This window comes from Sciurus carolinensis, chromosome 8, assembly GCF_902686445.1.
Source record: "Sciurus carolinensis chromosome 8, mSciCar1.2, whole genome shotgun sequence".
Taxonomy (NCBI): Eukaryota; Metazoa; Chordata; class Mammalia; order Rodentia; family Sciuridae; genus Sciurus; species Sciurus carolinensis.
The window spans coordinates 131,039,264-131,062,450 of NC_062220.1; the positions used below are offsets into that span (position 1 = coordinate 131,039,264).

The 23,187-nt window shown below is 50.8% G+C and overlaps 1 protein-coding gene and 1 non-coding gene across 3 annotated transcripts in view; both read right to left on the bottom strand.

Moving 5' to 3' along the window:
- The window catches only part of Svop (SV2 related protein), an 88,268-nt gene that overhangs the window by 42,324 nt on the left and 22,757 nt on the right, over positions 1-23,187 (bottom strand). For both annotated transcript variants that reach the window (XM_047562383.1, XM_047562384.1), the window contains exons 3-6: positions 20,638-20,723; positions 19,202-19,300; positions 12,898-12,969; positions 2,986-3,110 (exon numbers count right to left, since the gene is read on the bottom strand). In XM_047562383.1, coding sequence (XP_047418339.1) covers positions 2,986-3,110; positions 12,898-12,969; positions 19,202-19,300; positions 20,638-20,723 — 382 coding nt within the window. The remainder of the gene's footprint in view (positions 1-2,985; positions 3,111-12,897; positions 12,970-19,201; positions 19,301-20,637; positions 20,724-23,187) is intronic.
- Trnaa-ggc (transfer RNA alanine (anticodon GGC)) lies at positions 3,577-3,648 on the bottom strand. The gene has a single exon. It is a non-coding gene; the product is annotated as a tRNA-Ala (tRNA).

Consider the following 23,187-nt stretch of genomic DNA (forward strand, 5'->3'; position numbering starts at 1 on the left):
TGTTTTGATTGATTGATTGGTTGATTTTTGGTACTGAAGATTGAACCCGAGGGTGCTTAATCACTGAGCCATATCCCCAGTCCTTTTCATTTTTTATTTGGAGAAGGGTCTCACTAAGTAGCTTAGGGCCTTGCTAAATGGTTGAGGCTGGCTTCGAACCGGTGATCCTCCTGCCTCAGCCTCCCGAGCCACCGGGATTATAGGCGGGTGCCACTCCACTTGGCTCCCTGTCCAGGGATGGTGTTAAATGAACAAGTGTAACAGTTACAGTTCAGGAAGGGCATGTTGGCCGGGACTCAGACCCCCCAGGCATGAAGCCTTGGTCACCACCCCCAGGTAAACCATCCAGATCAGTGAACGTGTGAGCCAGAGCTGAGGGGCAGCTAGATGCGGTGGCAGAGGAGGGGAGAACATGGGCATCGAGACAGCTACAAGACCAGCAGCCATAGCAGGGACTGTAGTTCATCCCTCTCATCATCCCTTTTAAATTCTCTGTAGGAAGACAGAGCAGCCAGAATCCTGGAGGAACTGCCTCAGAGGGGACGAACTTTCGCTCTGGAAGAGGTGGATCCCAGAGGTGCAAGGGGTGGCCCGTGGCAGATACTGTGCTGGGCCACACCTGGTCTCATCCCTTCAGGAAGTGAACAACGGAATTCCTTACTTCCCACTCACCCTGCCTGCCACTGCCAGATCCGTACCTCTAAAGTGCCTCCCTCGCTCAAGAACTCTCAGTGGCTCCCAGCTGCCTTCAGATGATCCCTTTGGTATGGCTTTCTAGGCCTCCAACAGGCCTAGAAAGTTGGACAGTCTACCTGTCCAACTTTCGCTTCCAAGTCTCATAGATCTCATCCCTATGGCTAACGAAAACCGGACCAGTCACCTTCCCTTGTCTCAGTTATGGCTCCATCTTTTCATGTAGCTCCCTTCACGTGAAATATCCTACATCTTCCCTGAGTCTCCCTTTTGAGTTTCTCATCCTTTACATCCTTAATAGTGGGGCATGAAAGTGTTGTCAGTGCCTGTTAGGGTTCAGATGTGAGGTGTCCCCCAAAAACTCACGTGTGAGACCACACAAGAAGGTTCAGAGGAGAAATGATTGGGTTGTAAGAGTCTAAATCCAAATGGTGAATTCATCGCCTGCGAGGGACTAACTGGTAACTGAAGTGGTGGGTGTGGCTGGAGGAGGCGGGAACTGGGGCGTGGCCTGGGGTATATATTTGCATATGGCGAGTGGAGACCGCTCCCTGCTTTCTGATCACCATGTGGGCTGCTTCCCTCTGCCACACTCTTCTGCCTTGATGTCCTGCCTCACTTTGAGCCCCGAAGAATGAAGCCAGCCACTTATGGACTGAGACCTCTGAAACTGTAAGTCCATAAAAAAAAACAACTTTCCTCCTCTACAACTGTTCTGGTTGGGTCCTTTAGTCACAGCAGTGAAAAGTTGGTTAAAACAGGGTCCAAACTCTATAGAGTTATAAGGCCTGGGTTCACACTCTCTACCTCTGCCTCTTTGTGGCTGTGCTATCTGAACCCAGTTGCTTTACGTCTCTGTGCCTTTTTATCTGTAAAATGGGGTTACTAAGAGAAGTTAGTAACTTTTAGGGAAAATTCAGGGATTAAAAGAGAGAATCTGGGCAAGTTGTTTAAAACAGCACCTACCACAGAGTAAACATTAAATACTGGATAATACTTTTGTGGTGTTTTTGGAGGGGAGGGGGGCGTCCAACCTAATTTTTCCACAGTGGGCCACAGAGCAAATAGCTCAGCCTTTGAAACTCTTTGATTCTATTGCTGAGGCACACAAACAACCACAGATAGCAGGTAACTGAAGAGTGTGGTGTGTTCCAATAAAACTTGATTTATGGAACCAGTTAGTTTTGCCACAGTTGCTAAGCCCTGCCTGGCCCCTGGGTTTGGGCCCAGCATGAGTGGAAAGCCTTCCCTCACCCCCAGGAGAGACTGGCTTCTCCCACCAACCCTGAGTATTCTCAGTACCTTAAACTCCAAGAGCAACAACAGAACACCCCCCTGTGTGGCTTCCTGCCTTCCTTGAGTAGAGGTCAGAAGGGGTGGGAGGCCACACTACTCGTAGTAGTGACCAGGGTCCTTAGTTCCACTTATGCGTAACCTGGCAAGGGATTTCACCCTCCCCGTCTGAGAGGACAAAAAATGGAGACTGCAATAAAGCCATGGTGTGCACCCCCTGGACAGCCCTGTGTCAAAGTGAAATGTCCAGAAGATGCCAGATCTTTCTTTATATTCCGATTTCACTTTTGTGACCTTCCAGCTATTGTGTGGTTGCTGTCAATCATGACAATGACGATATTCTTTTGCTACATCAGAAGCCCGGCTGTAGCCATCTTGGCCCCCCACCCCCACCAAGGCCACGAACACCCGTACAGCCATCCCTTGGGATCCGTGGGGAACTGGTCTCAAGAAGCTCCTCAGATGCCAACATCTCAAATCCCTTATTAAATGTGTGTTCCTTGGGATGGAATAATAATAATGCTCAAATCCCGTATTAAAATGGCCTGGCACTTGCACAGAACCTAAGTCCTTTGTATGGGTGGCAGGGTGCTGGGGATTGAACCCAGGGGCACTTTACCACTGGGCTGCATCACCATCCTTTCTGACCTTTTATCTTGAGACAGGGTCTTACCATGTTGCCCAGGCTGGCCTTGAACTTGTGATCCTCCTCCCTCAGCCTCCCAAGTAGTTGGGATTCCAGGTGTGCACCACCATGCCCAGCTTCTCCCACATACTTTAACGCATCTCTAGGTGACTCACGGTAGCGAGTACAAGGTCAATGCTGTGGAAATGGTCATGATGCTCTACCGTTTAAGGAAAAAGTCTGTCTATGGTCAGTATCCAGACGCAAATCTTTTTCAAATATTTTTGACTCCGAGGAGGCGGAACCCAGGGCTATGGAGAGCGGACCAGTTGACGGGCTACCTGGCTGGATGGCGGAGCTGGGTATTTACTTACGACTGGGGGACCCCTCCGATCCCAAAGCCCACCAAGCCTCGGAGCACCAGGATCCAGCTGTACACGGGCGCGAAGGCGCTGAGGATGCCGTAGTAGAGGGTCCAGAGCACGCTGATCTTCAGGCCCTGCGGAGAAGGAAGACACCCGGTCACAGGGCTTCTCCGCACAGGTCACAGGACCTCTCCGCACACCCGGATGGCATGGGCTGCAGGAGATCTGGCTGCAGCTCGGTGGCAGAGCGCTAGCCGAGCATGTGCGAGGCCCTGGGTTTGATCCCATGGAACACACACACACGCACACACGCACGCACGCACACACACACACACACACACACCAGCTCCCATGCAGGGGACGTACGTCACTGCAGAGCAAGAGCGTAGCCTGCGTGAGGCCCCGGATTCCATCCCAGCACCCCCTCCCCAGATGCTGCCCATAGGATTAAAGAATCGCCACCCCCTGGCTAAGGGATGCCTGGGGTTCTCTGTAATGGGTGGTGCCAATCCTCAGGGGCATTGTGAGAAAACTGTGGGCCACTCTTTTTTATATATGTATATTTGCAGATGGACGCAATACCTTTACGTATCTATTTTTAGGTGGTGCTGAGGATTGATCTCAGTGCCTCACACATGCCAGGCAAGCGCTCTACCACTGAGCCACACCACCAGCCCCTGGGGGCCATTCTTAATGGTCCCACTGATTAATATTTTATGCCAACCAGGGCCCAGAGTCAGCCACTCCACAAGGCAGGAGACTCGTCCTGGGTCTCAGAGCATCGCGGACATCCTGCCGACCCCACTGCCGCACCCGGGAGACCCTGTAAACGATGATTCGCACCTAGATCTTCACTCTGCCTTAGGTAGAGACAGGACGGGAGTCGGGGGCAGAGCCCAGGTCATACACTGACTTTTCTAAGAAAGGAAATGCCAGGTAAATCAGAGGAAGTTTTACTTTTTTTTTTTCCCCCCACAAATTGACAACATCATTTATTTCAAAAAACCATTCTGTCAGTGACAATGTTACATAAGATACCTGAGTCACTGAAGGATTATTTCAGTATTTATCTGCATTCACAGGGCTCCTTTATGAATTGACTCATGTAAACTTTATTTCAAAATGCCAAAGAGTATAAGAAAAAGCTTAGACAATGTTCACGTAAGTCCAAATTTACTTATAATGAGGGGCAAATATTAACTAGTTTCTTGTACCATCTAGGTTAAGCTGTATGTGAAGAGTTGCCTGTTGAAAATAAACCTTATCTTAGTTAATGACCTTTAAAATTTTTTTCCTTAGCTACAGCATTACAACTTGTCTTTTTTTTTTTTTTTTTTTGGTGCTAGGGATTGAACTCAGGGCCTTGTGCTTACAAGACAAGCACTCTACCGACTGAGCTATCTCCCCAGCCCCGAACTTGTCTTTTTTTTAAAGGTTGTGAATGACTGGATTATTTTATCTCTGAAATTGACACCAGGATCCTTAAGAAGGCATTTACTAGCCAGGCACGGTGGCGCATGCCTGTCATCCCAGAGGCTTGGGAGGCTGAGGCAGGAGGATCACAAGTTCAAAGCCAGCCTCAGTAAAAGCAAGGCACTAAGCAACTCGGTGAGAGCCTGTCTCTAAATAAAATACAAAACAGGGCTGGGGAGGTGGCTCAGTGGTTGAGTGCCCGAGTTTAATCCCCAGTAAAAAAAGAAGAAGGCATTTACTATAGTTTTAATTTGGAATGTCCCCCAAGGGTCTGTGTGTGAAAGGCTTGGTCCCCAGGTTGGCACTACAGAGAGGTGGTGGAGCCTTTAAGAGGTGGGACTTAGCAGGGGGTGGGGCTTAGCAGGAGGTGGGGCTTAGCAGGAGGTGGGACCTAGCAGGAGGTTTTAAATCATGAGGGGCGTGGCCATGAAGAGACTGTGAATACCTGGTCTCTCCTTCCTTCCTATTTCTTTCCACCTCTCTGCCAAGAGGTGCTTAGCTCTGCTCTACTAAACACTCCCCTGATGAACTACCCCACCACAGGCCTGAAAGGGAGGGGACAAACTTACCCTGCACTGAAACAAACCTTTTCTCTTTAAAGGTTGATTTATCTCAAGTGTTTGTTGCAATAAAGAAAAGCAGACTAACGCAACGTGATCAAAAACCTTCATGGCGGGCTGGGGATGTAGCTCAGCTGGCAGAGTGCTTGCCTTACGTGCACGGGGCCCTAGGTTCAATCCCCAGCACCACGAAAACAAAACAAAACAAACAAAAAATGTCCTGGCATTTTAAGCAGCAGGACATGTGTTCACACAGGCTGAGAACCACAGCGGGACACAAGGCTTCAGGATGGACAGGGTACAGATTCCTGGAGCACTAATTACTCAGAGAATGTGAAAAAGAAACTAAAGGAGAATATAATTTATATCACAGTCACCCTCAAATGTGAGGGAGTAGAATGCAAATTTTATGTGACTTTTAAGCCTGCCACGTGAGGTCCAGAACGAGTCTCTGCCACACCCCTCCCAGGAACCAAGGTGTTCCCCTCCTGCCCTGGAACACCTCAGGAGGGAAGTGTAGAACACACTGATTTCTGCTTTACTCGTGAACGGAATTTTAAAACACTAGAATGGAGATCTCTGTCTAGAGGTCCTTGAAAAATGGTGATAGGTAATAGAAAATTTAAATCATTTTGTATTTCCTTGCAAGAAAGTTACTTTTTTTCTTTCAGTACTGAGGATAGAATCCAGGGCCTCGCACCTGCTAGGCCAGAGCTCTACCACTGAGCCACGGGGACAGGGCCTCGCTAAGCTGCTGAGGCTGGCATTGAACTTGCAATTCGCCTGCCTCAGCCTCCCAAGTTGCTGAGATCATAGGTGTGGCCACCGCGCCCAGCTCCTTTCCTTAAAAAATACATTTAAGTAAAAAATTTTAATTGTAATTTTAACTAATCAGTCTACCTCATGCAGGACAGGGGATGGAACCCAGGCGCAGGTCACCACTAAGCTACATCCTAGCGCTCTTTATCTTCTACTTTAGAGACAGGGTCTCAATAAATTACCCAGGCTGGCCTCCAAATTGCGAGCTGCCTGCCTCGGTTTCCCAATTGCTGGGATTACAGGTGTGCACCACTGTGCGGTCTCATTTTAATTGTTTTTAAAAGCAAGTTGATATAAATAAAGACAGTGAAGGACTGGGGGGGGGGGGTAGTTCAATGGTAGGGCACTCTCCTACCATGTGCAAGAACCTGGGTTCCATCCCCAGCCCTGTAACCAGGGCCCACTTTATGCTTTGAATACAGCCCTTGCTGCTGTGCGACTTATTTTTTTAAAGGGACATGTTTCTTTCTCTTCCTCTCTTCCTGCTCCTCCCTAATCTCTCCCAGCTCCCTCATCTCCAGGGAAAAAGGTTTACCTTTCTTCCCCATCCCAGGTACAGTTATCTGTCCGTGAGCACACACCTTACCACAGGGATGAAGTAATTCAGACTGGGATGGCACAGAAGATCTCAGAAATGACTATCTTCCAAATTAATAAGTGAATTACAACTCCAACAGAGAACCCTGGAATAGAGCCTTTGAGTCACCTCTTTAAAAAATCCCCTGTTGCCCTTTAGGGGCAGAATCACAGGCTCTGGGGCAGAAGCCCCTGTGCTACTCCTTTGCTTGCAAAGCAATGAAACTTCTTCCTTTTTCTCAAAACAGTGTCCTTGGGCTGGGGATATGCAGGTGGTAGAGTGTTTACCTCGCATACACAAGGCTCTGGGTTCAATCCCCAGCACCCAAAAAACAAAACAAAAACCATAAAAGCAGTGTCCTCATTATTGGATTGGCGTTGGGGACAAGAACTGAGCTTTCAGTAACAGCCTCCACAAAAACAACAACAACAAATAAAGATACACAACTAGAAGAACAGGTTGTCAGGAATCACTGATGTCTAGGAAGCAAAAATAAGAAAGCAACATTTCTGCACCCCAAAGCCACCACTGTGAAATCAGTTCCTGCTCACTGATACTTCATTCTTTTAATTTAATGTATTTTAGTTGTCAACGGACCTTTATTTTATTCATTTATTTATATGCAGTGCTGGGAACTGAACCCAGTGCCTCACACGAGCTAGGCAAGCGCTCTACCACTGAGCCACAAGCCCAGCCCCACTTCATTCTTTTCGTTGGGCTAAAGTTCACTTCATTGGGATTTTCTTCCCTGAAACCCAAGCAGACTAACATCTGACACAGGACGTAATGAGCGGCGGAGAAAACAAGAGGAAAGAAAAACAAAGCAGGAGAAGAGAGGCCGCCTAGGGCTTCGCCTGCCTCTGCGCTGTGGAGGCTCAGCACAGACGGCCACGCCCACCCGGCTGGCTCGCAGACACAGGCACGCAGGTGTCAGCTGACCCCGGCTCTCCAGCCGCCCCCACATGGGGGCGTGGCAGCCATGTGCGGGGACTGTCACAGGGTCACAGAGTTTCTTGCCACTGCAGGAATGCGTCAGCGGACTTTCTGCTGGACCAGGGTTACGCGGCTTCCCATCTGATCTGACCTTTATCATTGACGGCTCTCCTGCCCTCCCTGCCTGCCTTCCATACACACTGTATATCTAGTTTGTATTTTATTTACTTATTTACTTTTGTGTTCCTGGGGGGCTGGCATCCAGGGCCTCGAGAGGTTAGGCAAGCGCTCTACCACTGAGCTACATCCCCAGCTTCCAAACACCAGCACCCCCGCTGTATTCCAGGGAGCAGAGGGAGCGGCCTAAACATGCACTCGTTAATTTGCTCACTGGATTATCCATTCCATAAAAGCCTTGAGCCCCTGTTGTATGCCACGGATAAATATTCATAATATCATTCACTCATATTAATGAGTAAATATTCATTAATGTATCCATTTATTCAATATACAGCTGTTGAACACTTGCTGTGTGCCCAGTACTAGAGCTACTGATTATATATATATATATATATATATATATATATATATATATAAAACCAGTTCATTCATTTGTTCAGTGTGCACGTATTGAGCACCTGCTGTGTGCTTGGCAATAGAGACATCTATTACTCATTCATTCCTTCATCTATGCAAGATGGTGTGTATCAGGCATCGCTGTCTCCTCTACATCAGGGAACCTGAAAGCTGCAGAGCCTCTAACTTCATCGAACTTCATCTGCATTTTTAGACCACAGTTACATCCTTATACTGGGTCCTCACAGTGTGGGAAGAGATTATTTTCATTTCTACTTTACGAATTAGCACAGCAAGGGCAGAAATAGTTTAGTGATTTGCTCAAAATTAGCAAGCGGCAGAGTCAAGCCTGGATTTCCAACCTTGAAGCCTCTCTGAGTGAGCCACTCCCCCGCTCCAGGGCCTTGGATGCCACCCCCCACTCCAGGGCCTTGGATGCCACTCCCCATCCCAGGGCCTTGGATGGCCACCACCTCCTCCAGGGCCTTGGATGGCCACCCCCTTCCTCCAGGGCCTTGGATGGCCACTCCCACCCCAGGGCCTTGGATGGCCACCCCCACCCCCAAGGCCTTGGATGGCCACCCCCACCCCCAAGGCCTTGGATGGCCACTCCCACCCCAGGGCCTTGGATGGCCACCCCTTCCTCCAGGGCCTTGGATGGCCACTCCCACCCCAGGGCCTTGGATGGCCACCCCCACCCCCAAGGCCTTGGATGGCCACCCCCACCCCAGGGCCTTGGATGGCCATCCCCTCCTCCAGGGCCTTGGATGGCCACCCTTTCCTCCAGGGCCTTGGATGGCCACTCTCACCCCAGGGCCTTGGATGGCCACTCCCCCACTCCAGGGCCTTGGATGGCCATTCACCTCCTCCAGGGCCTTGGATGGCCAGTCCTGCCCCAGGGCCTTGGATGGCCCTCCTGACTGCTGACAAGAACACACAGGCACAATGCAGGTGGGGCAGACCAAGGCCAGGGGCGGCCCAGGGAATGGGAGACAAGGTGCCCTGACCTGGCCTCTACCCAGCTCCCCGCCTGTTACCATGACGGTGTGGGTCCGGGGCTATGAGATGACCGGTTTTCAAGAAAAAACAAGCTGTTTGTTTTTATGCAAAATAAAATAAAACTCAGAACCGTCTAAAACACCGAGGCGAAGAGAACAGGGCTGGAGCTGGGCTCAGGCGGACGCACGCTAGCGCGCTCCAGGCCGGCTGAATCGCCAGCACCAAAACCAAACCCCAAAACACACGGCCAGGGCCAGATGGGGCCGGGTTGGCCAGTTAGCAACTGTGGTCTAGAAGGGCTGGTGATGCACGGGCCCAATATGCACCCTGAACTCCCCAATCTCCAGGACGAGAGGACCCAAACCGCATTCTGGATTTTCTTCCTGGGAGCCTGGGACAATGTCCGCGGATCACGCGGCGGCAAACATCTCCGGATGTTCTGAACCTTTCTGGCGGCGTCTTCCCAAAGCACCTCGGAACGTTCAGAGGTGAGAGCACTGGATCTAGGGAGCTGCCACCTCCTCAGTCCCCGGCTTGGAAGGACCGACCTACTGGGGGGCAGCTGCGGGCAGGCGGGGCGTGGCTGAGGGTGGGCCCTTGTGGGCGTGTCCAGAAGGGGGTCCCTTCCCTGTGGTCGCTTCCCTGTCCCCCTCTGCTTCCTGACCTCGCCGTGCGCTGAGCAGCTGTCCTTCACTGAGCCTTTCCCTATGATGGGCTGCCTCGCCCCCGGCCCAGGGCCAAGTAGGGACTGCCACCCCGGAAACCGGGAGCCCCGGAGAAACTCTCCTCCTCTAAGAAGTTGTTACCGTCAGGTATTCTGGTCACAGCGGCAAAAGCTAACTAAAGGCTAGCTCCACGGGGGCACTGGGATGTGACCCCAAATGTGCTTATCTCCCCGACCCCAAGGCTACAACGTCCTTTGTCACCATTACCCTCCTTCCGGTCACTTTTCTATGGTGCCACCAACTGCCAGCCTGTGGAAACTTCTGCAGGAACCCAACTGGCTCACTGAATCCTGGCCCCATATGGGACTGCCCGGCAAAGTCACGAAGTGGACACCCTCGCGGAAACCTCCCTGCTGGGCGGAGGCAGATCAGGACATCTCCTGTGGCTGCCAGGCCTGGCCAGCTGCCCGGCCTGCCCCGTGTTCCTGGAGAAGTCCTGGGGAAGCGTTTTCTAACTGCAGCCTGCTCCTTGCTCCCGGAGGCCGGCAGCATTCCGAGCTGCCCCGGGGGAGCCCTGCAGCCTGGGGTGCTTTCCCGCCTCTCCCTCTGGTCACACTAGGTGTGGAACCTAGTCGGCTGGTCAGGACAAGGGGTGGGACCCCTGGGGGTGGCCCTCCCAAGCTTCATCTATTTGGGATGAATGAATGTCGGACTGATGAGTTGAGTTCCGGGGATGACTCAATTCTGTTTGCTGGCAGCCGAGGTCGGGGTGAAGGCCGTGGACTGTGGAGGTGGACACAGCTGTATTTTAACTGCTCTGCCATTAATGGGTACCTGGAACTTCACAAACAACAGTGGACATGAATGAAACTGTTTCTGTGTCAAGAGCATTATATGCAAGGCCATCATTCACTCCTTGCAACAGCCCTAGGTGAGAGAGTGTTATTTCATCACTTAGAGAACAGAGGCACAGAGAGGTTGAGCAGCTTGCCCAGGGTCACACAGCCTCCAAGTGGACAAGCTGGGATATGAACCCAAGCAGTCTGGCTCAAGGCCATGCTTATCATAGCAATATGCTACTATGTCGCTTGTGAAAATGAGCCACACAGGTAAGTATTGGGATGAGAGCAGAGCAGGCCAGAGGACAGAGAAAGAGCATGAAGAACTAGCTCTTCATAATACTGCAACTTGGCATTGTGTGCACAGTGACTTGACTTGGGCACAGGAACGTCCTGGACCGGATCATCCTTTGTGATGTGGGGTGTCCTCTGTACTGTGGGGTATGGGGCAGACTCCCTGCTCTCTGTCCTCTAGATTCCAGCAGTGGCCCTGCCCCTTGCTGCGACAATTGACAACGTCTACAGGCACTGGCAAGCGCTCCCCTCCCTACACTCAAAACCACCGTTCTGGAAGGGGCCAGAATTCCCAAGATTCAATCAGCGTCTTTCCGAAAGCCATCAAGGAATCTGTGAAATCGAGGCTCAAGTTTCCTGGGAGCCCTCTCTTCCTTCTTCCCTTCCCTCCTCCCTCGCTGGCTCCCTTCTGCCCTCTCCCTTCTTGGGTTAGGGATGCTCACGACCCCTCGACCCTCCAACCAGGAAAAGGGTGAAGCCGTCACTCACACCTTTGGGAAATGGTCACTTTGGCGGGTGGCATCTAGAGGGCTGAAGTCCAGAGTGATCCCTCCAGGCCAACGGGGGACCAGTCAGCCTGGAGCGGCCTTGCCAACCACCCCTGCGGCCCCAGAACTAATCCAGATCCTCTGGCCATGATGGCCACACTCCTCTTCTCAGCCTGTGACGCTGGCCCCACCATGGCCGCTTCTTGGCAGGTGAATGGACGGCCATCTCCCTGGTATCTGCCGGCCCAGTGCTTCCTGCCCAGTTCGAGAGGATGCAGCTGGCGCCTACTTCTTGCCCAGCACCCTTTAGACATCTCTTCATTCCTTGAGTCGACATAAATTTACTGAGTGCCTAAAGATTTAAGCCACGAACATCACAGTGAAGACTGAGACCCACCCTAAGACCCATCCTAAGATGTGACGCTCTGACCCTGTGGCCTCGGGCAAGGCGCCATTCCCTGTGCCTCGGTTTCCTCTTCTGTAAAGTCAGAGCGGTCACGCAGGTTGGGTGTCCCTGTCCCAAAATGCTTGGGAACAGAAGCATTTCAGATTTCTTCTTCTTTTTTTTATTTTTCAGACTTTGGAATATTTGCATCAATTGCATTAGCTGAGGATCCCCTAATTCAAAAACCCCCAATCCAAAAACGCTCCCAAATCCTAAAAGTTCTGAGCGCCAGGCCAGCACGCAAACACTTCCGGATTTTCAGACTCTGGAATTTGGGTCTGGAGCGCCTGCTGGTGACCGGGTGAGCTCGCGTGGTGCCAGGCACTATTTTGCTTTCAGGCTGCGACACCTTAGTCCTAGTGGCCGTGACCCGTCACCCACCCACCGCCACTCTCTTCTTTCCTAACAGAGTTCCACGTTGGCTGAGGTTCCCAATCCACGCCCGGCCCAGGGGGCAGATTTTATTAGCCGAAGCCAATAGTTCTCACTGGGGTCCCTGGACGGTGGCAGCAGCATTGCCCGGGAACTTGTTAGAAATGTCACAGCTCTGTTTTCACAGGTCCGGGCGCCCAGCCCGTGTCCGGCACCCAACAAAGCCATCCCTCCAAATGGCACTGGAGGTGACTTGGGTTCTGTCACTCTTCTTTGTATATATGAGGAAACTGACGCTCAGACAGGTCGATTCACTTGCACGAGGTCACATAGTCAGAAGCAAGAACCCAGGTCCACCTGACTGCCAGCCAATCACCAGGACACTCCCCTGCCTCTGGCACAACAGCAGCTAATGGAGAGCAGCCAAGAAGGACAGGAAAGCTGTGGTCACAGAGTGGGCACCACTGGGGTGGAGCCTCTACACGGCTCTCGACCCCCCTGAGGGCCAAGTCCAGGGGCTGGAAGAATCAAAGACCCAAGTGCAGCGTGACAAAGTAAGAGCAGCGGAAAAAACAAAGGGGACCCTCCAAAGCCACAGAAGCAATAAAACCGCAGACCTGCCAACGGAGCCGCGGCCACCTCAGGGCGGGAAAACCAGTCCCGTGCCTGCCCCGCCTCACTGCACGCCCAGGGGACACCAGCAGCCCCCAGCCACGCGCAACTCGAAGCGTCCACAGTGGCCTTAGCGCCATGTCCCCTCGCAGTCCGACGTGGCTCTCCACGCGGCCTGCCATGGCTACCGCAGCAGAGGTGTTGCTCCCCGTCCCCGTCACCCACGGCGAGGGACCCGGAGGACGCGGGCTCAGAAGAGGCTGACTTACTGTTTTCCTGCCGTACTGGTCCGAGATATTTCCCCAGAGCGTGGAGCTGGACATCATGCCTACAAAGACCACCTGTGGATGTAACGACAGCTTCTATCAGCGACACGGAGCAGGAGACAAGGAACAATAGCCCAAACCCATAGCATTGCACCCCGTGAAAATAATAAGCTGCAGCCAGGCACAGTGGTCCATGCCTGTCATCTCAGCGGCCTGGGAGGCTGAGGCAGGAGGATCATGAGTTCGAGGCCAGCCTCAGCAATTTAGCAACTCAGAGACACTGTCTCAAAATAACATATAAAAAGGGCTGGGGATGAGGGTCAGTGGGTAAGGGCCCCTGGGTTCAATTCCCAGTACCAAAAAAAAAAAAAAGAGCCAACCCTGGCCACACACCCACCAGGGCACAAACCGTCTCATGCATCGCACCGCCGCTTAGGGCGCGGGACCATTGCACTAGGTGCGTGTTATCGTTACCCCCATTTTCCAGATGAGGAAACTAAGGCCCAGCCAAGGAAAACCACTCCACCAGGGTCCAACAGGGGCCAGAGGTGGGCGGCGGGACTGGATTAGGCAGTGAGGCTACAGAACGAGGATTTCACCAGCTTATCACCTAAGAAATGTCTCGCCCTAGGGCTAAGGAAAGACACGGGCCAGAGCGCAGAGCTGGAAGTGGGCAGACGGAGGGCCAGGCCGGGGCGAAGACCACCACTTGGGGGCGCTCACGGTGCTGGGCAAAGCTGGCGTCACGTGGTTCTTCCTTGGCCCACCCCAACCGATGGACGGGGAGCTGAGGCTCATGCAGGCGAAGACACCTGCTCGGAATCCCCCGAGGAGGATCGCGCACCAGCCGGGCAGCTGCCTGGGGCTCACCGCAGCAGACACCTCGCTAAATGCCTGGCGCTCACCTTACTTAAGCCCTGCAGCCCTTGAGGGGTGCTGCTCGCGTCCCCATTTAACAGCTGGGCCAACTGAGGCCCAGGGAAGAAACGCGCAGCCTTGGTTCTGTCTGACCCTAGAAGCCTTTCTGCTGGCGGGTCCCCGGGTAGTGGCTAGAACAGGGTGCGCGGGGGTCCCCGGGGTCTCCAGGACCGCCTGTCTCTTAGGTCACGGGGCTCAGTACGCGCTTGCCACCGCCGCCTCGCCCCCGGGCACTCCAAGCCCCCTTAGAGGACGCCTAATCCTAACGCAAGGCAAGTGCCAGCGAAACAGCTGCCACCCTGTTCAGGGAACAATGACAGGATAAAACGCCTGTGCCACGACGTTCTCCCAGGATCTTCTCTCCGTGTTGGGTCAGATCCTGAGCCGGAGGAGGGTCAGCTGTGCGCAGGGCACCCAGGGAGAAGCGGAGAGGGGTCATTGCAATCCCGGAGGGAGCTTCCCGACCCTCCGCAGCCCTATTCTTTCCTGAGACCGACTGGGGGGTCTGACCTGTCCCCCGGTCCCCGGGTGGCTTCTCCCAGTCTCCGTGCAGAGTGCGCTGCGGGCCACCAGATCCCCCGGTGCGCCTCGGAAGGGGACGCCCTCGTCAGTCATCTAGGCTCCCCGGCCTTTACTGTGATTTTTAACAAAACAGGAGGATGACCCAGGCGGGTGGCCAGCGAATGAGATCACCAAGAGTTACTTTTCATACATGAGAAGGGTGGACTCTTTAGTATAGAACTGGGACGTTGCATTAAATGCTCAAGCGGCATTAGTTTATTGAGTGATAACGGAACGCCTGCCTGGCCCCTAAAACTTCTTTCATGACAACAAACTTTTCATATCCGTTCAGTAAAAATGACAGACAGAAAAACATTAGTCATATATAACCCAGAAAAAAAAAAAGAAGTACTAAAACCTGGATTAGTTTAGCAATAAGTAATCATCCAAGAATGCATGAAATATTTGGAAAACATCCCCTACCACTTACTAAGGGCTATGGTCTCAATAAAAATTTACTTATGTTTAATAATTATTTGTTGCTGGGTAGGGTGGTGCAGGCCTGAAATCCCACTGACTCAGGAGGCTGAGGTAGGAGGATGGCAAGTTGGAGGACAGCCTCAGAAACTCAGCAAGACCCTGTCTCAAAATAAAAAATAAAAAGGGCTGGGGATGTAGCTCAGCACCCCTGGGTTCAATCCCCAGTACCAAAAAAAAAAAAAACTATTTGTCAAAATTTATTACTCTTAACCACATGAACCTCAGATAAAGTATTAATCTCTAGGCTATATAAAGAACTCAAAAGACTTAACACCAAAAAACAAACAAACAAATACCCAATCAACAAATGGGCTAAGGAACTGAACAGATACTTCACAGAAGGAAGATATACAATCAATCAACAAATATATGAGAAATTGCTTCTCTAGCAATTAGAGAAGTGCAAATCAAAACTACCCTAAGATTTCATCTCACTCCACTCAGAATGGCTATTATCAAGAATACAAGCAACAATAAGTGTTGGCGAGGATGTGGGGAGAAAGGTACATTCACACATTGCTGGTGGGACTGCAGATTGGTGTGAATACTCTGGAAAGCAGTGTGGAGATTCCTCAGAAAACTTGGAATGGAACCACCATTTGACATGACTATCCCACTCCTCGGTTTATACCCAAAGGACTTAAAATCAGCATACTATAGTGACGCAGCCACATCAATGTTTATAGCAACTCAATTCACCATAGCTAAACTATGGAACCAACCTAGGTGCCCTTCAACAAATGAATGGATAAAGAAAATGTGGTATATATATATGATGGAATATTACTGAGTTTTAAAGAAAAATAAAATTATGGCATTTGTTGGTAAATGGATGGAGTTTGAGAATTTCATGCTAAGTAAAATAAGCCAAACAAACAAACAAAAAAAAAACCAAAGGCCAAATGTTTTCCCTGATAGGCGGATGTTAATTCACAATAAGGGGGCGGGGCTAGGGAAGAATAGAGGTACTATAGGTAGAGTGAAGGGAGGGGAAGGGGTGTGGGGGAAGGAAGGATAGTAGAGTGAAACAGACATTATTACCTCATGTGCATGTATGACTGCATGACCAATGTGATCCTGCAACATGTATAATCAGAAAAATGAGAAATCATACTCCATTTATGTATGATCTATCAAAATGTATAAATGCATTCTACTGTCATGTACAACTAATTAGAACAAATTAAAAAATAATTAAAAATTAATTACATCTTGTTGATCTACTGTGTATTGCTAAAAATCACAATGATAAGTCAATGCAGGAGAAACGTTTTAATGTGCAGAGCTTTCTCATCTCAGAAAATTAAAAACAACCATGTAATATTTAGATCTGTCATGGAGAATTACGATAGGGTGATGAATGTGATATTTTCAAATGCAAGAAAACATTACATGGAGTTAAAATTATAGGGAGAAATGAAATCGAAATACTAGCCCAAGAAGAAAATGAGGTGGGAATATCACTCAGATACTGGTGGCCTGAGATTTAAGGCATCTGCCCGACCTGTACAAGGCCCTGGGCTCAATTCCCAACACCACAACACACCAATCCCCCACAAAAACACAACGCAAAATTTCCAAATTCTTCTGAAGAACTTTATACGTTTTGTTTGTTTGTTTTGGAGTACAGGAATTAAACTCAGGGGGGCACTCGGCCACTGAGCCACACCCCCAGCCCTTTTTTGTATTTTATTTAGAGACAGGGTCTCACTGAGTTGCTTAGCACCTCACTTTTGCTGAGGCTGGCTTTGAACTCATGATCCTCCTGCCTCAGCCTCCGGAGGCGCTGGGGTGACGTCAAGGCCTGTGTCACCGCACCTGGCTTTTGTTTGCTTTTGGGTTTTTTTGTACTGGGGTGCTTCACCACTGAGCTACACCCCTAAGCCCTTTTTAAATATGTTTTACTTTGAGACAGAATCTCACGAAATTGCTGAGGCTGGCCTTGAACTTGGGATCCTCCTGCCTCAGCCTCCTGAGAGGCTGGGATTACAGGCCTGTACCACCTGGCTTGGCTTCTTTATGCTATTTTAAAACAAATGATGGTGGCTATCAGATAAGTATTTCAATTCCCCTGGATAGATTTTAAAATAGTAATGTGATAATTTTATTTAAATTTTTTAGATTTCGATATGCTGGAAATGATATCAAATCTGCAACCTATGACCTTTCAACTTTATTATTTTTTGCAGTGCTGGGATGGAACCCGGGGCTGGGTGCATGCTAGGCAAGTGCTCTACCACTGAGCGACATCCCTAGCCCTTCCTGGCCAGCCATTATCTGGCGTTACTCCCAACTCCAGTATCTCTCTCTCTCTCTCTCTCTCTCTTTTTTTTTTTTTTTGGTACCAGGACTGAACTCAGGGGCCCTTGACCACTGAGCCACCTTCCCAACCCTATTTTGTATTTATTTAGAGACAGGGTCTTGCTGAGTTGCTGAGGGCCTCCCTCTTGCTGAGGCTGGCTTTGAACTCGCAATCCTCCTGCCTCAGCCTCCCAAGCCGCTGGGATGACAGGTGTGTGCCACTGTGTCTAGTATTTCTTGTGGCAACAACGACAGGCAGGGTGTACCCTTTTCACGTAAGCAGCAGTCAGACGGCCTCTGACCATGTGGCTCTAACTTTCCCACCGAACACTTGTGGTGGGGGGCGCTCTGGGTCTACCTAACCCCCGGGTTCCAACTCCATCTCACAAGACAGTAGTCAGGGGCAGTGGCTGAGAACAGGGCCTCTGAGTCCGCCAGGCCTGGCCTGCTGTGCTCAGGCCCTCACTGGTTTATTAACAACCTCAATTTATTGAGCACTTATTAGGCACCGGGCTCTGTCCAATTTCTCTTTGACCCCCTCTGTCCTGTGGAAGAGAGAGTGTTATGGCCCTGGGTCATGTGACCTGGAGCAAGTCAACCCACTGTTCTAAGCCTTATTTTCCTTATCTATAGAAATGGGGGCCATGATAGTATCTCTTCCATAGGAGGCAGGGGGTCAAAGAGAAAGTGGACAGAGCCCGGCGCCTAATAAGTGCTCAATAAACTGCGGTTGTTTCTAAACCCATGACGGCCCGAGCATAGATCAAAGAAAGCAGATCAAAGAAAAAAATAAACCAACGACAAGACCAGAAAAACCCTGCCCCGAAGAAGCAGAGGCCTGCGCTGATTCTCCCAGCAGGGCCTGCGGGAACCAGGAACAGGAGAACTGCCACGTGCTGTCCCCTTGCCCTGCTCCAGGCCCGGTGATGTATTTTGTTGCCCACCTGCAGAAAAACAGGCCTCTATATTGTGGACCATAAAGTCGTTCCCCACAAAAACAGAGGTGGATGCTGTGAAGTTCCTCCCACTGAGCAACATGACTTTATTGCTAATATCAGGCCAGGCCTGGCTGTGGCAGGAACTCAGGCCATTCCAAAAGTTATCTATAAAAGATAATAAGAAGAATTAAAATGCCCAAGCAAGCCAGGCGTGGTGCTGCACGCCTGTAATCCCAGTGGCTCGGGAGGCTGGGGCAGGAGGATAGTAAGGAGGCCAGCCTCAGCAACTTAGCGAGACCCTGTCTCAAAAAAAAGGGAGGGGCTGGGGATGTTGCTCAGTGGTTAAGCACCCTTGGGGTTCAATCCCTGGTACTGAAAACAAAACAAGCTCCTAGCAGCTGGGGAGGCTGAGACAGGAGGATCGTGAGTTCAAAGCCAGCCTCAGCCACGTAGCGAGGCCCTCAGCAACTCGGTGAGACCCTGTCTCGAAATAAAACATAAAAAAGGGCTGGGGATGTGGTTCAGTGGTTAAGCACCCCTGGATTCAACAGCCAGTACCAAAAAAAGAGAAATCCAAAACACCCAAGCAGCATTCTGGGATGGATTCGCAGTAAGAAATTGCTCTCTGCCACTAGCCAGGCCACGGGGCCCTGAGTACGTGGCTGACCGTCTGCGAGTCCGCGAGCCTCGTTTTCCTCAGTGTTATAAGGGCTGAAGGGCAGGAAGTACACTAGGCAGCGTTCAGTACAACGTCGCTCAAGCCCACTTCACAGGAAGTGCCCCGGAGGCACTAGCTCCTGGGATCCTCGTTATCACCCGCTCCTCTGGTCCAGCAGTCCCTTCCCTTCTAGAAGGTTCCGCCCCACCCTCCAGGAGACCCTCGCTCGCCGTCAGGAGAGCGAGGTTTGCAGGGTTGAAGCGACTGCCCAGGCGGGTTCCAAGTCCTCCACGACTGAGCAGCACGTGGGGGGCCCCAGGTGGATGGAGCCCAGCGCTTGATTCTTCTCTGCTGAGCCTTGAGCAGCAGGAGCGGGGACATCCCACAGGGCACCCAGGGGAGCAGAGCTGGGCACGACCACCCCGGGAGAGAGGGCCTCTGGGCTGCCTACCGAGGTCAGCAAGGCCACCTGCCAGCTGGGGAGCCGCCACTCGCAGTGCAGCTGGGGCGCCAGGATGCTCAGGATCATCATCTCCATGGCGTCGGCCATCTGCAGAGAGCAAGGAGACACCGTGAGGCCAGGAGGCTGCTGGCGCTGACCCCAGAGAGCAGGCGGCAAACCGCGCCACCGCCTGCCCAGACCCGCAGAGAGCCCGGGCGGTTGCGCCAGTGCGTTACCGTGGTGAACTGACCGCCGTCACTTACCACGCTGCGTGCGCTTCCCCGCATTTAAAAAAATACAGGCACTCCCCAGGCGAAACGAGACAATGTCCTATTTCTAAAATCTGAGAAAAACTTCTTTTTTTGGTACCAGGGATTGAACCCAGGGGCGCTTAACCACTGGGCCACATCCCCAGCCCCTTTTTATATTTTATTGGAGAGGGGGTTGCTCAGGGCTTCGCTTAGTTGCGGAGGCTGGCTCTGAACTCGCGATCCTCCTGCCTCAGCCTCCCGAGCCGCTGGGATGACAGGCCCGCACCACCACACGGCTTGAGAAAAACATCTCCAGTGAGGTAGAGAGACAACCATCTTTTCTCTTTGATGCACTTAAAAGATTAGCTTGTCTCTGGTCCCTAGGTCATTTGGTTCGTGTAGAATTCTGTCTATTTAACAAGTGTGACCTTTTCATATATTAAAACATACTCGAGGCCCCAGCAATTAAATATCTTGGTAAATTTTCAGGACTAGGCAACCAGAATAATAAGAAATAGAGTTTTCAAGCAGACTTGTACAACTATAGGACCATGGCGTTCAACAAAGCTGCTTTTCAAATTAGTGGGAGAAATAATGCAGGGAAATTAACCACCGGTTTGGAAAAAATATGTAGTTTGATTGGCATCTCAAAAAACCAACTGCAGCTGGGTTAAAGGCCTAGCTGCTCTCTTTGCCACAGCTATGGAGGGGATTTTAGCAAGGGAGTGTGAACACTTTGAAGCAAAAGGCTTCTTTTTTTCTTTTTTGGCAGTACAGGGGGTCAAACCCAGGGCCTTCTGCACAGCTAGCAAGTGATGATCTGCCACCAAGCTACATCCCCAGCGCAGAAAGCCAATTTTATTTGTGCCTGTTTTTCTAGGAAGCGATCACAGCAGACGCCACCATCTCCTAGTAGCCCTGAAGCCCCAAGGGCGGAGAGCCATCTAATTAGCTGGGAGCTTCAGCTCCCTCCTGGGGGCGGGGCGATCAACAGCCACACCCATCGCCTCCCTGGCACAGAGCGGGATGGTCCCTATTCACCACCCCACAGAAGCCTCACTAACGGGCACTCAGGCAAAGACTATGCAAGGGGGGAATTCTGTCCCTCCTTATAGATCATGGGAACCGCCATGAGCAATGTGGGGGTTCTTGGAGGCGCAGGTGAGCCTCCTGCCCCCGCCCCCCAATACTTGCCCAAGCCAGGCCGGTGAGTACGGACAGCTTCCACTGAAATTTTCCAAACCCGATAGCTTCCACCGCATCTTCCACCATGAAAGTATCTGGGAGGGAGAAGGGAAAGACGGATCAGTGCACCTTGCTTGGTCCTGAGCCAAGCTAGTCAATCACAGCACATGCTGCTTCTAGAACTTTCCCTAGCAGAAAAAATGCCAGACGTTGTGGAAAAATGTCTTGCTATTGCGATATTATTCATGGCAGGGAAAACTAGAAACCCAGAATGTCCTACCAGCAGAGGGCTGGTTAAATAAATTATTATAGATCATATGCAATTATTAAATGTTCACGCTATGAAATATGACCTGTTAAAAAGAATGTATAAAGAAAGATGTACATATTAATTTTTTTTTTTGAGGTACTGGGAATGAAACCCAGGGGTCCTCTACCACTGAGCTACATCCTCACGCTTTTTATTTTGAGGTAGGATCTAAGTTGCTGAGGCTGGCCTTGAACGTGTGAGCCTCCTTTCTTAGCCTCCCAAGTCACTGGGATTATAGGCATGTGTCACCGTGCCTGGTCTGTTAATTTTTAAAAACAAGCTGGACAACATAATATTTATAGATAAATATAGAGATATGTTTATATGTCTATATCTATCTATATCTATAGATGACTTTAATTTAGGGTTTTATTTTTGTCATCTTCAGATAGAGGCAGGGGAGAATCATAAGACCCCTTCACTTTCTTCCTTTTTTTAATTTATTACTTACACAGGAAGAAATCAATGCTTTTATTTTGCATTTTTTCCAGGAGCTGGGGACAGAATCCAGGACCTCCCACATGCTACCACTGAGCTCCATCACCAGCCCAAATGGCTTTTTAAAAGCAGAGTTCCATCTGCACTGAGGTGGAAAGACGTCCACTCTCTATTGTTAAGGGAAAATGCGAGCTGTGGAGAAGTGTGCACGGGAAGAGCTGCTTTGTGATAAAATTAGGTTCCCCTGTGCGCGCCGGGTGCCTGTGCGCATGTGCACGTAGTGCCAGGAGGGGACCTTCACCCGCTGTTCACAGTGTCCTCTTTGAGAACCACGCTCACTTTCCTACTTTGGACATTTCTAGAACATCTGAATGCTTTCCCAAAAAACACATGTTATTTTTGCATTCAGAAAGGGGAGGAAAAAGCATAAGTTATGAGCTAATAAATATTTTGAAGAGTACCCAACGATTAAACCCAAGTTGGCTTGCTGAGCCAAGTCCTGGGACGAGTCGACTAGAGAAGGCTGGGAATCTGAAGGAAGTGTGGTCACAGAGACGCACCAGTGCTAAGTTCTCAGTCCTTTCTTTCTTTCTTTTTGTATGGAGGGGAGGGGTACCAGGGTTTGAACTCAGGGGCACTGGACCCCTGAGCCACCTCCCCAGCCCTATTTGGAATTTTATTTAGAGACAGGGTCTCCCTGAGTTGCTTAGCGCCTCGCTTTTGCTGAGGCTGGCTTTGAACTTGAGATCCTCCTGCCTCAGCCTAATTTCTCAGTTCTGAAGATGCATCATGATCAGGTAAAGTGCTGCCCTTCGCACAGGCTGGGTGAAGGGTAGGTGGCATCTCTCTCTACCCTCTGCTACAGTTTGGATCTAGACTGTCCCCAAAGGCCCATGTGCTAAATAAGGCTCAGTCCCCAGCCATGGCGCTACCAGGAGATGTGGAACCTCTCTGGAGGTCTCCACCTAGTCAGAGGAAGTGAGGTCACTGAGGAATGTCCTTGAAGGGGAAGCTGGGGCTCAGCCCCTTCCTGCTCTACCTTCTGCCCTTCCTGCCTGCCAAGATGGGAGCAGCTTGCTCCCCCTGAGGTGCTGCCTGGCCACAGGCCCCAAGAGACCAGGCCCCTCAATCACAGACTGTGACCTCTGGGTCGATGAGCCACAATAAATCTTGACTCTTTTTACATAAACATCCCGGTTATTTTGTTGAGGTAACAGAGAGTTGACTAACACACTCTTGTTGCACTTTTTTTTTTTGCAAATCTAAAATGATTTCCAAATAAAGTTCATTAAAACCTAAACGTACTGAAGAAGGATGCTGAGTGGCCCCCAGTGGGCACCGCCCCTAGGGTGTCCTCAGTCCCTGCCGGGAGCCCTCGTCTTTTTTGGAATTTCAACCACGAGCCTCTTAGGCTGATCGTAATTTTCTCCAAAAGTGTGATCTGGTGTTTTTCACACCGCAGGTTCTAGGTTCCCCAGGAAACCTATTAGAGTGAGTCTAATGACATCGCCATTTTTTTTTTTTCAGTACTGGGGACCGAGCTCGGCCTTGTGCACTCCAGGCAGGGGGTCTCCTGCTGAGCTTTGTCCCCAGCCCGTAATCAATAACAGGAACAATACTAACGTGGGGTGTTTGCTGAGAGCAGCCTGCGTGCCAGGTGCTGCATCAAAAAGTTACTGTGAGTCATGTCATCAAGTTCCCATGACAACCCTATGAATGACAGCACCATAGCCCCATCGGAGGGGGCGGGGACTCGCCCCGGTTGCATGCTAGTGTGTGGCAGCGCTGGGAGGTGAGCCAGATCAGCTCGG